At 39.2% G+C, this 18,895-nt stretch overlaps 1 protein-coding gene across 1 annotated transcript in view; it reads right to left on the bottom strand.

The window, feature by feature from the left end:
- The window catches only part of PELI2 (pellino E3 ubiquitin protein ligase family member 2), a 78,091-nt gene that overhangs the window by 33,634 nt on the left and 25,562 nt on the right, over window positions 1–18,895 (bottom strand). The window contains exon 2 of the mRNA XM_069783130.1: window positions 17,546–17,675. Within this exon, the coding sequence (XP_069639231.1) occupies window positions 17,546–17,675 (130 nt within the window). The remainder of the gene's footprint in view (window positions 1–17,545; window positions 17,676–18,895) is intronic.

Genomic DNA, 18,895 nt, shown 5'->3' with positions numbered 1-18,895 from the left:
TTATTGACAAAAGCACATTATCCACAGAATTGTGTTCACTAGTGCTGGATTCTCATCCTGTACGTGGAGTTATAAGAAATTCAGCTCTGGTCCCTAATCACGCAGTTTACTTTTTCACACTCTTATCGGACCAATAAAACTCTTCAGGAATTCCCCCACCGCTCTAATACCAGTAATCAATTACCAAGCCAGTGTGTGCTCTCTTTGGCCACTTAGGATTCTTGGAAATGCACTCATTTAAAAGCGTTTCTTCTAGTATGTACTCAACAAACCAGGACTCACCTTATAACCCTGCAGTGAATAGACACGCACTGTTCTGCTTTTTTCCCCAAATACAGGCAACAAATGTGTGAACAGGGATGAAAAAGCACTGAAGAGGTGCTGTCCAAGCTTTATCTTGCCCACCTACCTTTGGGAAGGAAACACAGCCAGGCTCTCTCATATTCCTAACAAACTTAAAGTATGCCTCATTACTTTAACTATACAAAAGATACTGTAAAGGACCTAATCCAACTGAAATGGATGAGGAACTAGATCATGGCATTCATGCTATGTTCCTGCCCCCTTCCACCATGAGCGGAAAAGTAAGTAGTTTAGAATACCACATTCTCCCTTCCTACTTCGCCATACACTTTCTGAAAGTGTCCTTTATCATATCAGCGCTTCATTTATGCAAATCCTCAGCAAGTTACAGGAATGCCAGAGAAAGTTTCTTCTCAAGTGATGACTTAGAGATTCCTTGCATTATTATGTAGGCAAGCATGGAATTTCTTTCGACTAGAACCTGCTGAATGAGTTTCTCACATATGCTGATTAACACACTTACCAAAGACTGTGCTCCTGGATGCTCTAATTTGTCTTCAACACAGATGACAATCCCACTTGCAAAAAAACTAGTCTCATCCTTCATACAGTCCTGTCTTCCGATGAAATGGAACAAAATAATGCACAACAGTAGAACATTTAATTCTCACTGGTCATGGTATATTTTTCCCCCTCCTCCTTGCTGACAGAGTCTGAGAAAGCCAGGATTTGCATGGTGCCAAATCTATATATTGACACATTCTCTTTCAAGAATAATATTTTGGATAGACCACCCCATATCACGTCTATTTGTAAAAATAAACATTGAACAATAGTTAACATTCATTTTCCAGGCATAGACAGAGTATTGTGAATTGTAAATAGCAACTTACACACATTCTTTTCAAAAAATTATAGAAATTCCCTTAACAAGGAGATACAAACACATGTATAAACGACTTGTTTCCTCTGACTTGCACTCAACACTTACATGCTGGCAAAGATATCACCATATACACTGTGGACAAAAGAACTAGGCCCCACTAAAATACACATACAGAAAAAGAGCATTTAGTTCTAAATAAAAAAATTCTAATATGAATTATATGGAGTTTAATCATTTAAAGGGTCTTGATATCAGGTGCCCAACTGACACATTCTTACACAGTGGAAAGTATAAGCATCAGACAGTTTTTGTGTCCACAGTCCAATGCATCTTTATTACAGTCTTATGCTGAGGCTGAAACTTTGATTTGATAGCCAAAGTTGTCAAATGAAGGAAGGTTTAAGTGTTATGAAAAGACAAAGCACTACCTGAAGAGGACAACGGTACTACGATGCATAACTGACAGCCTGGAAGGTCTGCAGTATTAAATACTTGCCCTCAGGGTTGATTATCAAATCTAAAACTTCAGGAGATCCTGCTGAAACACAGACTATCCCATAATGAAATTATTGTTATAGCATAAAGTTTTAAGAGCTAAAGTATTAAGTGCCTGTCAATTTGTATTAAGCAATATTAGAAATACACTAGTTTAAAGCCATTTCAGAGATGCAATTGTCCCTGTCTTTAGCTGATAGCAGTGGACAAGCTGATGCAGCAACACAGTCGATACTTTTGCTGCATCACCATCAAACAAGTAGGTTTAAACACTAAAGGTCTGTCAGAACTCACACAGACTCTCCTGTTGCTACCAGAACAGCAAAAAAGGGTGGTTAAACGTTCCATCTGCAGGAACTACACGCAAATACTTGTTGGGTCTGCTGAATCCTGAACTTCGCCATGCTGAGAAACAGAAGCAGCTAAAGAGGAGCCACTTTAATGAAGCCCCACGGGAGTACAAAGACAGAGATAATTGCAGCTGTGTATCACTGCACATCAACCTAACTTCTGTTAGGAAGTTCAAACACAATTTCACAAATTAATGCAAAATTTTACTTTTTTTTTTAGTTATAAACAAACAAAAAACCCACACAGCACTTATGGAAAAGGAATTCATAAAAGAACAATGTGCTTAAGTTGTAAGAACAACAGACAGGCATTCCTACTGGAGGAAAAAAGCTGAGTTGTTGCTGTGAAGCTTCTCCAGTGCAAACGCTACAGGAAAAACGAGCTGAAATTCTGTCCAGATCTGGACAGACTCATTTTATTTGTGACACTAGAAGATCACAAATCAGTGTTCTGCTGCTAGACACACAGATAGATGACTGACACTTTCTGTGCAGACTAGCATCCAAGCAAAATAATAGTTCTGAGGAAACGATAGCTACGAAAGAACAGCATGTATCCCACATTTTTTCCCTTCAGTAGCAGAAGGCCTCAGTACCAAGGAAAATACAAAAACAGCAGCAGAGTTTGAAGTCAACTGTAACATGTCATTTTTAATGCTTGCCTCTGTGCATCCCACTTAGCAAAGCATATAAAGTACTGATTTTCAGTACAAAATAGTAAAATGAAGAGATAATCTAGTGTAACTAATATTCTAATTACAGAAGCATGTTTATTACTCCAAGATTCCCCTTCACCCTTCACAGAAACATGAACAAACAGCAATGCAATAAAATCCTACAATTTCTTGCTTTACAAAGTTAAGACCTATTTATTCATGTAGATTCAAAACTAGGATTCAATGAAGATTTTAGGATTTAAGCCAGAATCAGCAGTGTTCTGAACTACCTTCATGAACACAGGCATTGAAAACAAATGATTAACAGAACAGTTTGTAGTTCCACATTTTAGATTAAAGTATCTTTTCCAGATCTAATGTTATATGTGAATATTCTGTCAACACATCCCCTCCCTTTCTGTTGCTACACTGCCACAATTTGTGTTCAGAGACAAGGAAAGAAACTTGCTATGGCAAAAACAAGTTTCATATTTTGCCAGCTCAAGAGCAAGAAAAATAAAAATCAAATGCTACCACTGTGGAGCAATGGATCGACACCATGCAAGTGTTAGTGGTACAAATAAAAACTGGGACACATCAAGTCTCACAATTCCTGAGCATACTGGACTATTTTTACTTTATGTATTCCAGTAGGAACAAGGCTCTACAACAGTAAAGAGTGCTAAGCACTGTGCATATATGTTTTATATATTAAATGCAAAATGAGAAGGAAAATTTTCTTTTAGAAACCCCATGAGTACAGTTTTAACATTTTTCTTTCCAAAAAGAAAGTGTTCAGCAATGTTTCTCTAAAAAGCTTACCAAAGGCATCTCACCAATACCTATCATAGCCAACTAGGAGAAAAAACCCCACCCCAAAAAACAGTGACAAAAGAGCACTGAGTAGAGAGCAGCACAAGATGGGTAATTGGCAGGGCATGGGAGAGGGGAGGTGTGTTTGGAAGGAGAGTAATTGCAGAAGGGCTTTAACCCATCCTTTAAAACCAATTCATTAAATCAAAAGCCCACTTCTTCAAGCTATGTACGACATCTATTCTCATAAAATGTGCAGAAGATCATGTATAATGGAAAAAAGACAAACCGCCAGCTTCTTCATCAGCTTATTTCTACATTATGTCACCTTCCCATAGAAAGTTGTTACAATACATTCTTCCAAAACTATGTCACAGCCCGATCCTGTATGTCAATTGTTTAAGAGTTTAATGCAACCCCCTCTGCCCTAATTTTGAATGCTTTAAAATCTTGGCAAAGCTAGGAACTAACTCCCAACCTAACAACTTTGCAGCAATTCATCTGAAACACCACATCAGAGAGCAAGTTTTCACTCTGTTTACACATACATACAACCAAACTGCATACTTGATGAGAAGATGACCTGCCCCAGAAACGTATCAATCTCAGTTTCTGTCAAAAGCACTTTAATATAGCCACAATCCCTATTTTAAAGGCAAGGTGTTTCCCCCCTCAATGTGGAGCAAAACATACACTCAGTGTAACAAACTATTAATACAGAACTACTACAGCAAGGCACAATCATAAGTCAGATTAATATGGCACTGACAATGCTAAGACATTTAGTACCTTTTTGGCCTTTCTATTCTGTATACAATTCCCTGCTGTTGACAAAGTTATGTTAGCAAATTCCATCAAAGGTGACTCTTATTCCACTCCAAGTCTTCCATTACTCTGCATGAAAGAGCATTCAAACATCATACTGGCTATAGTTAGCAGGCACTAAGTAAATAGATTTAAATATATCCGAGATGCTTCATGAAAAAGGGCTGCAACTGTAAATTGCATGTCCCCCCCACAATAGGTTGCAAGTTTCCTTTAACACTAGTCATCTATTTTAGTTAACAAAAGGAGTGTGGTATCTGGACCAATACATAAGCAAAAAAACCAAACCCCAAAATAAAGTGCATAAGTAGCAAACCATCATGTCAAATTAATGTGAAGACTTAGGCCAGTCATTGAAATGAGACTGTGAGTCCTTAATATTCAGAAGAGGTTTTCCATTTTAAAGAAAACCTACTTTTTACCTTCATTGTCCTTCAAATACATATTGACACACAATGGGAAAAGTTATACAAGTGATACAGAAGAGACATTATGTACTTGTAACAAGTATCCTAAGTGTTCTGTTTCCTTTCTGTTGATCAAGCCTGAGAAACACGAGACTGAGACAATCCTGGAACACTAAACATGCTGCTTTAGATAGAATCAAGGTATCTGTGATTTATGAACTTTTACTAGTACTAATAACTCAATTCACAAGTTGGCAAGTGAAAGCCAAGAAAGTACTGCCTTTAAGACAGAGCATTCAGGGCTAATAAAGCCAGCCCTAAGTATAAGCAGAGCTATGCACAACTAACAAACGATTCTGGGTATGACATTTCCTTGAAGACGACTTCCTTGACTTCAAAACAAAGAGCATCTGAATCTTGGCAGGAGTACAGAAAAAAATGACTCTGCAGACACTCCTTCAGTGTTTGGCAGAAAAACTACTGAAGGACAACAGATTACATGAGGCTCCCAAAATGTCAAACATCCACTATACCCAAACTTGCTCGAGTTCCTTCTGGAGTCATTTTCAGCTGGGGTTAAATCAGCAATTAAGATACCTAAATTGGTATGACCTACCATTACACATCAGATGTCTAAGCTGCTACTTAGTCAATGCAGCCTTGATCAAATCAGTTTGCTTTAGAACAGGCATGTGCTGCTCAGCTGAGCCACCTTCTAGACTCCACCAGCATGTAGACTAAACCTGCACAGGCAAGGCTTCAGCATCTTCACACATACAGCAAGCATGTCTACTGAGGTGTCACTCTCAGACTCAAGCCCAGCCTTAATGGCCCTGACGCTCCTTTCAATGACCTCCACAAGTAAGAGCTGCTGAAACAGCCATGCTGCCAAAGTGATGGACTATCTCCACTGTATCTAGCTTTGAGCACTGTTGTGGGGTTTTGTTTTTATCTAGTGCAAAGTGGCTTATTCAGGGCATTCTAGGCAGGACTGTTACACTTACAGCTGAGAGCAAGACTATTTGTGTATCAGAGATCATCTAATTCACATTAATGCTCGGCCATCAACACAGCGGCTAAGCATTACATGGCAAACACTAGAACAGAAAGGATTACTGCTTTGTGAAAGCTGTAACATTTGGTTGTTGAGACAGAACTATCATCTCTCAGCATTTGCATAGCCCGCCATCCTACCTGAAGCAGAGGTACTGTTTGTTACATTCCAAAGTCTAATCCTTTTCAGAGATTTGTTTGAAGCCATCCAACTCTCTGACCTAAGAGGGTGCCTCTACACTCCTATTTCAAAGTGGGTTTAGTGCTTTTAAGGCTAAATGTGGTTACCTTCACTGCCACCAAGTAAAACAAATTACTACTTCAGTCTGAAAAAAACCTCAGTACATTCATACTGCCACACTATATGACGGTGTTCCCTCTTGTCATCTGTATTTGGTATGCATATATGTATTTTTGTTTATCAGTATGGCTAAAGTTTAATCAGAGTATTTTCTACACAGAATTCCTGAGTGTTTACTCACACAGTCACAAAGTCAGGGCCCTACTTTTTCATCTTAGCAAGTACATCTTCATCTAGAGAGAGAAAGGGGTTGCAGGAAGGGAAATCCCTCCTGAAGGTGATGGAATCAAGTGATGCAATGCCACTGCTTCACCACCATCATCTCACAAATGTCGACTTTCCAAAGCATTAGACAGTGTTACACATCAAGAGTTTACAAAATGACAAAAACTGGAACTAAGGCAATAGCAGACAGGGCAGCGGAAGTATGCAGGTACTGGTATAGAGGGAGATTAATCCTAGAGCACTAAGGATTAGAAATGAACTTGGATGTTACAGAGGTTTGCAGGGGAGGTGCAGGCTGATCTGTCAGGATTTGGGAATGTTCCTCACACCAACTCCCCAGGAAAAAGCCTTCTGAACTTGAAGGGCTGGAATTAAACCCCACAGCCAACAGGAAGAAAAGCATTCTGCCAAAGGGTTTTAATAATGGATTGTAAAGAAGCAGTTGTTGTCCAACATCCAATATTGGAACAAACTACAAGGTACAGAACATATACTCCTGTTTAGACTTATTGAATTAACTCGTTACATTTGTAAAATTTGGGTACAAAGTTTTATATCCACTAAAGCTACAAATTCTTTCTCTCAAAAAAAAAAATCCGATATTCTTTAAATAACGATTGGAATGCTTTCTTTTTTCCCAATCCTTAAAACAGTTCCATGGCAAAAGCCATAAAACCAGTTTAGAAAAATAGCTGTAAAACATATGTTGCATCATCTAAATATGTACATTACATAGGCATTTGACAAAAACAGTTCTGGAAAAGTTTTGAATTAAGAGTAATGAATGGGACTACCTTAACTCAATAGCCTGATCTTTTCACAATCTACTTGAGACTTTGGGTAAATTTACACATCTAAAAGAACTTAACAGATATGCAACTTTTCCTTTATGAAATCCTCTTATATTATTTCCAGGAAAAAAAGCTCCTCAGGAAGAGTCCTGTTTTTCACATGCATCACATAATGACAGTAATATGCTCAACTCCAGCAGTATCTGCTACTATAGTACAAAGATACTAAGATACAACATTAAATAATCAAGATATTTTTAACCAAGGAAACTAGTGTTAGACCTTCCCAGTAACAGTCAAGATCATAAGAGAGTGATATTTTAAGATATTTAACATGGTCTCTCTCTTGCACAAAATTGCCAACATTTTGTTTTGACTTACAGTTTATTTATTACACTCAAGCAGCAATGGAGCCATTTGTTGTGACAAAACACCAAACAGTAAGATTTGAGAAAGCTTTGAGGGAGAGGGATGAGTTAGGAAGAACACTTTATGAGCTATTAGAAGTTTCACAATCCAGCTTTTCAAGGCCAGCTTTTCATTTGGAAAAAAATAAGAGCAGCTGCCCATGCTGTAGCGAGGTCAACTTTGTTCCTTCCTGCCTCCCACCTGGACCACCAAGGCACTGCCTTATTGCTGACCTTCAGCAGTGGAAGATTCTTTGGTGGGCTGAAGCAAAAAGAATATGGTGTGGAAAAACAAATGCTAGCAAAAGAAAACTGGGAGGAGGAAAAATTTCTGCGTGTCTTACACAGTAGTCTATTGTCTGAAGTTTGTAATAGTAAATGTCATTATATGAAGGCTAGCAGTCAAAAGTAATCCACAAAGCCCCCCCAGAGCTCCTTCCAGTTTTTGTGGGTTTGCAGTCACTGTCCTATTAAATATTTCCTCCAAACCTGCTTTGTAGAAAATTCAAGACTAGTAAGGTTTGGATATATAAAGTACAGTGCCATCAAATGTGCAAATTAGAGAAATCAGCCCATAATTGTTAAAGACTTTTTTGACCATTCATGCACTTTTTTTGCATCCATGCAGTACAGAAAAAAAGTTTTGCTTTAATAACACTCATCAAGCACTCCAAAACCTCAAGCACAAAACCACACCTCTCCCTCACCTTCTTTCAGCCACATGATCCCCTTAATCACCTCTTCTGGAATTCTGGACTCAGGAAGAGACTGCATGTTAAACAGATGCATAGTCAAAATACTGTGAAGGAAAGAGCTTCAAAGAGAGAGGTTGGCTGGGTGTGATCAGCTTATGTCCACCCCATACAGTGAGGGACTCCAAGCAGAACTACTGAAAGACCCAGCTGTGCAAAAAAGCCTCCCAGAGTCCACACTTAAGCCAAGGACTGAAGGACAGTTTTTTCTTCTAAGTACAGCATCTAGATATTTCAGCTGTAGCGTTATGTTATGCCAGTGACATGTAACTAAGGCCAATCTCAGGAGCTGAACCATTCTTTAGGAATGGTTCAGTCATCTCAACACAAGAGAGACCACAATGGGTCTTAACACAGCTAGAGGATTATCAAACCTTTGGCCATTTGTGGTAAAGATGGGGAGTTGCTGGTCCTATGAATTTAGTCATGTCAATATTGAAGACAGCACAACTCATTCAAGAAAGCACATACCTTATAAAGACAGGGAAGAAAAAGGTGGAATAATCTCATTCAGCTGAAATCAAGCTTCAGCAACAGTAGCTGCTTAGGAAGAGCACTGGGGAAGGGAACAGAAGCTCTAATCTTCAGAGGCCATAACCCCTACCCAAAGAACAGCTTCTATAGAATATTCCCCAAAGAGCTGGGGAACAAGCAAGCTGTTACAGGTTCAGAAATACTCTGATCATCAGGGATGTGTAAATGTGTATGCTCTGGTCCCACAAAGTCCTGATTCCCAGAAGAAGTCTGATCCTACAAAAGTAAGCATCACTTCCGTTAAGTTTAACTGAGATTTGAGATTAACTAGCAATAAAAACCAGAAGTTTGCCTTGCTGCAAAGCAAGCATAAAATGTGGTTTTTATCTCCAGGAAAGTTGCAGGTTTTTTTCAGATTCCCCTGCTGCAGAACAGCCCTCACTGAAGCTGAGCAGTACTGGTTTAGACACAAGAGCTATCAAAACTGCAAACTGGGAGTGCTTTATCATCTAAGCCTCCGAACAGTTGAGAAGTCTGGGAGGAGAAACAGAATTGTGCAGCTACAGGTAACTACAAAACAAGCCCTGGAACCAAAGTTTCTTTGGTCACATGGGAGCCATGAAAGAAAACTAACTAACTAAATAAAAAAAAAATATAAAATCAAACCTATGTTTGCTTTCCCTTTCCTTACCCTGGGTTAGAGCAAAAGAGAAAGAAAAGTATGTCTCAGTATCTTAAACCTAGAAAACAGGAATGGTTCCCAGGGAGATCTCTGGAACCACAAAAGTGGTAGTTGTCAACATCCAAGGCTGAGAGCACAACACTTCTAAATGATCCCAGTCCAAGACAGATCACTTGAGACACTGGTCTCATTCTCATGAGCAACCAGTCAAATGCCAGGCCAGTAGTCACTGGAGTAAGAGTTCCAGGGGGAATATGCACATCTGACTTCAGTGCACTAAATCCACAGTTTTTCAGCTTGACAGGGACTGATGCCCCTCCTTGCTTAGCAGTATCAAAAAGCAGAGGAGAAAGCATCCATCATTCCCTGACTGTGGTGAACTCAGTGTAGGAGAGATCTCTCTGAGCTCACACTGATATGGAGCTGGAGGAAAACAGAGTATTGTACAACCAAGCAAGTTGGCAGTGCTGGGCCTTTAATGAGCTTCCTCAAGTCAAAACGATAGGCATCTGCTGTTACTGAAATTAGAAGGCCAAAGTATATATTACCATACACATTATCTCACACCAGGCATCTGCAGAGTCCAGAACTTCCTGAAGTACTGGCAGAATCACTATGGACAAGAGACATATGTAGAATTTAAAGACAAGTCTGTACACAACACACATAGTCTGGCATGGAGGTCATGTAAGCACAAGCTCTGATGTAGACCCAATGGCTAGACAAGCTTGTTTTCATGGAAGGACAGCTCATGAGATGATCAAAAAAAAGATAATGATCTTGTAGAAGCAAACCCATAGTGCTAAAGAAATCTGAATTGCTCTTATGACTGCCAAACACAGATAACAGAATTTCTGCACGCAGTGCTAAAGAGCTTGGAGCATTCAGCGAATGAAGCATCATCATAAGCACTTTGCTGGGGATACATCCCTTCAAAAGAGATTATCCTGATAAAGTACTCCCTGTTTTCTCCTAAAATCTTTGTGAGGTCTTTGGTGTTCAGTAGGAGTAAAACAGCAGGATCCCAAAACAAAGTAGTCCTGCATCTAAAAGAAAGCATAAACACATCTCAGACAAGAGACCTACAAAGTGCGGAAAGAGCAATCTTGTAGTCTCACAAGTCACTCACCCCTCTAGTACTTCACTTAGTGAACAGATAAAATTACTCATTTTACAGATGTAGTCATAAAAGACTCCCAAAAAGAGAAATACTCAGATTTTGTTCTTTCCATCAAAAAAAAATCTCAAAGCACTCTGGAAAATAAGTATTTTCTAATTTGTAAAACAGGAATAGCAGCTGTTTGTTTCTTTGAAAAGTTACTGTTGGCCCATGAAGCTTGAATTGCTTTCTGTGTTTTCAAAATAATTGCCCCTCTCAACAAAGCCTTAGAGCATAGGAGCCTCATCTACTCTTTGATGCAGTTCCAACTCCTCTGTTCCGGGAAAGCTGTTCCATACTGCTGTGACTGAGTATATGCTACCTGTTTTTCCAAAACACAACATTCCGTCCATTTAAGACAATTTTGTTTGGACATTACAGTTTGAGATAACAGGAAAAGCACATACATCATTAGCTGCATGTTCCTCTTGTCACCACACTTTCTTTTGAGCATAAACAACCTATATACATATCATTAGCAACAAACATTCCAAGAACCTTCAACTTCATTGAAAGAGGGTAACACAAGAATAAGAAGCCCACTGCCTTACGCCTCTTCATAGTACCAGAACATCTGTCTTCAGTTCTGTGGTACAAGTCTCAGTCAAGGACAGGCTCTCTGTGCCATAGGTGCTATAAAACTACGTTCTATACAGCCTAGAATCAAACTGTCTCTCTCTACAGGGACTTTGCAGTTCAAAGCTAATGCAAAAGTCACACTTCAGACTTGTGTAAAGTCCCTCCATGACAGAGGTGATGAAGCGCGTTTCCAAAACGGTAGCTAGGAATTCCTGTATTATAGATGCTAACAGCCCCAGACTCTTCCAACGGTTGTATACAAGCCCCTGTAGTCATCAGGCTGTTCATAATTGTGTGGCAGCACAGCCCATCCAAACACCTCAAACGCAACAGCAGATTGTCATCACTTTTTAATATTCTAGGGAGGTTCTCACTTAGTAATGCCAACTTGCAATGATGTGTTATCCCCAACAGCAAGTTCAAAAGGCAGTACCCACCATGCAGGCAGAAACATTACGCTCAGGCCATGCAGCTTCATCTGATCTGAAACCAGTTGCAGGTTGTCTCCCAACTTTTAGGAAGCTCAGACCAGCCCAGCTCTCAGGAGACATGCACTGCTAAGACGAGATCCATTTCAGCCAATTAAGAGTCCAAACAGAATAAATGGGTAACACCACAGAGCTTCACCACTACAGTAGGTGGTCCAAAATTTCCACTCTAAATCCTGAAGAATAGTGGGGAAGCATGCAGAAACCAGTCAAACTGGAACAAATTAGTTTTAAACAAGTTTTGCTACATGAAGCTAAAGTAGTGAAATTGTTACCTTTCAGTGAAACAAGCAGCTCTGCTGCCTGCAGTACATATCCTACTTGCTTTTCCAGTAGCACGAAGAATTCAGGACATTCCCTGATGGGCAGCACAGGTTTGCAGCATCTGACCTTACACCACAGCATTTGAAATTCAGCTGAGATACAGTCTCTACCTACTTCTCCATTACCATAAGACCAAACTCCCCCAGGTTATTTCTGACAGGGTAAAGGAAGTTGCAAACTGACAGACACCATGCAGTGGCAGGTTACACAGCCTGGCACCCTGCAGGAAGTGAAGTGGAAGCGTATGGGGAAATGCAATGCTCCCGAGTTTCTTAACACTACCCCTGGTGATCACTGCACCTTCCTCTGCTTTCAAAGGGCACCCAAATTCAAGCAGAATCTGCTCTAAATACTGATTTAGAACAGATGTAGTTTAAACAGAATTTACAAGGAAAGCATTTTTTGATCTTTTGTCTACCCTCTGAAGGGAGAACATGAAAACAAAAAACAACGTTAAGTCATAAAAAAATAATTGTTGTAGTCCTCAGCAATTTTTAATTCCCCTTCCTTCACTAACCATCTGTTTTTTGTTAGAAAACACTGTAAAATGATTTTCCAAAACCTTTGACATGCATTCTGCTCAATAGGTCCCAAAAGCCCAGGAAGGAGAGCTTCAAACCAAGTAACAGTTGTTATTTATTAAGCCCTACTAATGAAATTGGTCTAACCATTTTCTTCTAACCATTCCCTACTATTTGCAAGGGCAAGGGATAGGGATTTAGCACGTTAAGATGATGCACTTAATAGAAGAAAAAAAAAAAAGGACATTACACCGAGGAAACTATTATTCGAGCAGATTCAGTCTGATGAACCAAGAAAAAGCTGCCTCTGCACAACTCAGGACTCAAGATACCTATCTGATTAAGTTACTTCAGAACAAATTAGTGCTCCATGAACTGATAACACCATAAATAAGCCCAATATGAAAGAGAGAAGCCACTGACAGACAGAGTATCCTCCTGACAGCAGCTGAGCTCTACAGCTCTCATCCACAATGAACACCAAAAAGCTGTCAGTGCCAAAAGGATTTCTGGTCTTTTTACTCAAAATTCACAAAGTACGTCAAAGCAGATGCAATATCTACAGTAGATAACTAATCACAAGAACCCTATACTTTCATTTTCTCTCATCACTCAAAGCACAAATTGTAGTTCTCTCCCTAACCTAATAATTATTTGTATGGCTGCATTTTGTTCTTCTCCAGTAGCAGCATGAAACTTGATTTGAGCTGCAGGAACCCAGCCAGTGACTATACAAGCTGCTGTTGTGATAGCACAAAGCAGAAGCCAACTCGGCAGGTAATTGGACTTGAAGTCGGAAAGATCTTCCCCAGTCAGCTTGAAATAGTAATTTCATAGGGGAGAAAATAGGTTGTCTTTATCTACCACAGGTTACCAAAGGAAAACTTTGATCCCAAGACAGACAGACATAATAAATACGACGACATACCACCATAAAAAGGTATTAAAGGTGGCTTTTTTTTTTTGTACTCTGCAGCAAATCAAAAGACATTTGCGATCCTCCCATCAAGTCAGTGTTAAGAATGCAACTCCTTAGCTATCAAAGCACAACAGTCACTCGTTAGAAAGGACTACTTCCAATGCTTCCTAGTTATATTCTCTTGCCCACTGACTCAATACTTTGTAAGGTCTCAAATATCGCACATGCTGTTACAATAGAATTCATTCATGCTTCCAAAGGAATCCTAGGGCATCCCGGAGGGCTAATGTCAACAACTCACCCTTCCTGATGCCGTACTTCAAGTAACTCAAATGCACGTGAAGCACCTTCTTCATTTTTCTAAGCTTCACTTCCGTGGGTGTAATTCCAAAGCATGAGAAACCAATAAAGAAATCTAAATGTATGCATACCTAAAGTCATGGGGGATAACATGACTTGAGTGTTCAGTATCACCAGTAATCTCATTGTTAATGTCAGCAGCCAGCAGCTCCCCCTCTATGGAACTGGGGGAGTTATCTCCCACTGTTCCACAAAAAGAACTCCTCCAACTAACAACATCCAACAAGGAGTTGGTGATGGCTATGAAGAGGAGGAAACAGGAGTGAAGATCCACTTGTGTTTGCACAGGGGCAAGTGTTAACCTAACAGCCCACTGAATCAACAGATTGGATCTGTACAGGAACATGAACACCTTTGCTTAGCAGAAATTGGGATCATACAGTTTTATATAAGACAGGGCATATTATTCACCTACTTAAGATCTGTAAGAAAGATATACTGTCCTCAAATATTTTTCTACAGCAATATTAAGCTGGTTTTGTTTTCAGTTAGACACCTCTTTTCCTGTCAGACATGTATATACCCCCAGACCAACCACACCCCCAACCACAAAAAACCCTTAAAAAACCTCCCACATCCCCCCAAAAATACCTAGTAAACTCTACTTTAGCATCCCATCATTCCCAGGTGATTATTCTGAAAACTTACACCCCCCTCTCACTTGAAGTTCAGCACTCACTGGAAAATTTCTGCAGAAGTAAAATTTGTAATCATCTCCAACACCGGCAGACCTAGACTTGAGTTCCACAGCGCAAACTATTGTGCGTGAAAGCAACAGTTAAGACAACTCAACCAAACAAAATAAACATTACAACTAACTTTTGATTTTGTTAAATAGCTCTAACAGCTTGAAAATAAAATTCAGCAATCCTAGCTATGTCACAATAAGCTAGTAGCAAACTCACACCTAAGAGTCTGGTAGTCAGAGGAAGGTTTCACAGATCATCTGATCATGACTAACAACAGCCTTCCTCTTCATCATAAGACCCAAGCCCCAATGCAAAGAATGGCCTCTCCTGTGACTTGATGATTTTGAAACAAACTCTCTAGTCTAGCAAAGGGGATTATTAAAACCTTGAGTAAGGTTCACACGCAGTTAATGAAAGCCTCACACTTCTCCCCACCCCAGACACATACACACACACAAACAAGAGGCAGCATAAGAGTTTTAAGCTTCCTTTCTTACAGTAACACCAATTTTGACAATGCTGGAAAAAGTCTCAAACAAACGGTCTGAGTTTTGTAAAATAGGGGACACTAGAAAATTGCCTGAATGGTACCTAAGCATAGTTAATAAAATAGGTTTTAAAGTCAAGTGCATACTGTTGAAGAGATGCATGCATATTTTAACAATACTCTGAAAAAACTTGAGACTCATTACCCCATGCAGTGCCTTCCCCCCAAATATACCCATATACCCTCAGAAGGCCAAACAATTCTAAATTTTCTTCAGCACCTCCAGAAGGCAGCGTGGCAAAAAACAAGCACTCCAGTGGAAAAAACAAAAGGCACTGATTCATATGCAATTAGCTGAGCTAAATTTACTACTGAAACCAGTGCTACTCCAGCTGTCCTTGACACCTGCATAGCAGGGACAATGGAACATGACAAGCATCCTCTTACGATCTATTGCAGTTTTCAGGCTTACACACTAAATTAAAATTGGCGACAGCTACAGTTCTTGAGCTGCTGCATTAATGCAATTAGCACAAAACCAGCTATGCACCTTTTGCAAGCATCCATGCCACAGCAGAGACAAAACAAATGGAGACAGTTAGTCCTTTATCCACCTCTGCTAAATCCACCACCCAAAAAAGCATCACTACTCTAAAAATAACATGTTTTTTTCTACTCAAAGATTCAGTTTACACAGTGACAGACAAGCAAAGCAAAACAGAGAACTGCTATCTGAAAAGTTAGAAGGAAGGATGTAAAGGGAGGAAACTTGTTAATATCCTGTGCAGCACAAGTTCCCACCATTTTAAACTTCCTTAAGTAAGAGTTAGACTGAAAGACTTGAGAGCAGAACAAAATTTTTGAGGTCAAGTTGCACATTATTTTCTAACAGCAAAGCTTTTCTCTATTAGTCTATGTGTCTGCAGTCATTTACAAAAGCTGTATGCAGAAACCATCCCTAGTAAAACAGATTTAGGCTCTGGTATCTAAGATGTCAGAAAAGCCTACAAAAGCATCTTAAAACATAAGTGTTCTTTCTGTGCATCGAAAGAGCACTAACTGAAATCCACTGCATCACTGTTCTGGCACACATCCACCAGCCATGCCCCAGACAACAGTCTAAATACACATAAGCTCTTTTAAAAGGGTTCAGAGAAAGTGCAAGACCATACATTCAACCTAACATATCTACCTGAATCCAAATCCTCAAAGAAGGGGCTTTAATGTCTCGGACCCTATGCTATCTTTATAAGGGCACTAATTTGTACAGCAAACATATTTTATCTGCACAATAACAATGCAGATGAACATTAAGCAGATACCTTGCAGTGTCTGCCAGGTGTTTAAATATTTTGCAACTCAAATGCCAAAATACTATCTGCAGTTCAAATGCTTAAGATTATCCAGTGAGAACATGTGTATATTTCCACCAGCTATGTAAAACACATTTTTTTATTTGTTACATTTTAAGCAATAGACCAGAGTTACCAACATACAAACATATACTAAGGGCCTATTTTGAAGGTTGATTTCGTCAGGAAAATTTAACTCACAAATGCTTTCTTTTTGAGAATACCAACACTGAAAAATATTTACAGACACTTTTAATCCAAAAGACTACATATTTATCTGCACTAGGCAGGCCCTATACAATCTTTAAAAAAAACAAGCTTGATACTCTATATTTTGTAAGTTTAGCTTTTATACTGTGTATGGTATGTATTATAAAAGAAAACATAATCCTATACTATGTATTAAACAATATTCTTCTCTTGATCTAAGTTAGACAACACAGTTCTAAGAATTGTGTAGGTTCTCCCTCTCCTCCAATACACATTTCTGTAAAAGTGACGTACACCTCTTGCAAACCATCCACTTTTGTGAGTGTCACCACAGAACTCCCCCTCCAGTTTGGCCCAAACTCTGGTCACTTTTTGCTTCTAGGAAGGCAGCTTTGAGGGAAGAGATAGCATGACTTTTTGAGCTTGAAATATGTTCCACCACCAGAATTGTAACCTGGACAGTTCTATGGGTTAATATATTACTATATTAACATCCTTACTTTACTGCTCTTCCTTCATAAATTACTACCTTAATATATTTACTTTATTGCTTTTCCTCCTTCACCTACACTAAACTTCAGGTAAAAAACAAATACAATATGATTATTAGCAACAAAAATGAAAGGCCCAGAGGGATCATGACTTTTTTTAATACCATGTCAGTTATCCTCCTGGAGAGGAAAGAGACATACGAATCTTACACTCCAGTGAGAAAGAAATTAAAATACTTTTTGTATTTACATCACCTGACTACTGTATGGCTCAGATAAAACAGTCAGCACTGACAAAGTCAGCTTTCTGAACAGGGCCAGAAGGGTCAGATTCCCTCATATCTGAGGTTAAAGACTATTTTAAACAGGTAACTGGATTAAAATTAAAGATATATACGCCCAGAAAGAAAATCCACTGCAGACTTTTCATTAAAACAAATTATCTACCACAGAATGAACTGGCACCAAGGTAAATCATCAGTAATACATGAGTTGTTCTCCACCCAGGATCATCAGAAAAACAGGGTTTGCTCCACTGTCACATACCTTCGACGCTTGAGGAGTAGAAATCACATGAACAGTGCTGGGCTTAACTCCATTTGCCTTAGGTCGCTTATAAAGGGCAAATCTGCTTTTCCTGCGTCCTCTGTCACCATTAGGGAGGGATCCATTATACCTAGAAATAAACAAAAAAAAGAGTTTGCCATAAACCACCACTAATTTGGAATACAGAAAAGGAGAGCAGCAATTTGGCCACAATATGCTGATGTTGTCAAATGCATGGGCAAAACCAAAAAAGTAACAAGCATAAGTTTTGTTTCCTGAATTATGAACATTCAAACGTTCTTTACCCATCAATGGTTGAAAATTTATTCATCATTAATAAGGCAATCAACTACAAACGAAATAGAGTTGTTCAGCCACAGAAATACTTCTTCACCTCTAGAATTAAAGGAATTTTGAAGAACAAATCTTCTCTGTAATTCAGAACATGGGGAGTTTTAAAAATGCTTTTTACCCTACCATCTCCCTTCCCCACATCTCATGCAGAAATGGAAAAGACAAGAGGAAGAACAGGAGTGATTTGGAAAAACAAAGTAATTCCTGGGCAAGTAAAACTAAGTGAAGGGGAATTTTACTCTACTCCCACGTAAGGTTTTTTTAGTTGTGGAGGGTTTTTTTTTCCCCTTTTATTTAAGCTCTAATCCTAAAGGCTTCATCTATTATTAAGGAAAAAGGATGCAAGTGTTTTTAATTTATGTGACTGTATCTGAAGACTCACTAATGACTTCCTTTATCAGGTGTAACACAGTAGCCTTTGACAGTTCTTTCATTTCTCTCTGTGGACAGAGACCCAACGGATTAATTATTCAGAGAAGTCTTAAGCCTCAAGGGGACATAGCTCCTTCTCCAGGGAAGGGATCAACTGGAAATTCCTTTGCAATGCATAAGCATTGAATTCACCACCACCCCATCCCGAATATTTAGGACAGGTAGACACTTCTCATCACAGCACTGTCACCTGCAACATTCCTGCTAACTCTCAGCTGGTGTATGAAGATCTCTCAAGGCTTTACTGCATAGATGCCTCTTCCATAACTGATCCTCAGAGATTTCAGACTTTTGCCTGAAGAACTACAGATGTTATTCCACTTATAAACCTCATTTGTCTTTCTGGTGGGGTCTGTTCTACACTGATCACATATATCCCTCTCCTACAGTCTTTATGATTAAAAGCTAACATCACAGTCAGGAAAAGAATCTGAAAAGAGAAGAAAGTCACCTTTAACTCTTCCTCTAACTCTCTGCAAAGCAAAAGAGGTTAAAAAAAAGTTAGGAGAACTCATTAGCTGATTAGAGATACACTTAGTTCAGCTCTACATCCACTGCACTATC

This window comes from Haliaeetus albicilla, chromosome 5 (genome assembly GCF_947461875.1).
Source record: "Haliaeetus albicilla chromosome 5, bHalAlb1.1, whole genome shotgun sequence".
In the NCBI taxonomy this organism is placed as follows: domain Eukaryota; kingdom Metazoa; phylum Chordata; class Aves; order Accipitriformes; family Accipitridae; genus Haliaeetus; species Haliaeetus albicilla.
Note: the sequence above shows the minus strand (reverse complement) of the source record. Positions and strands in the feature narration are given on the sequence as shown.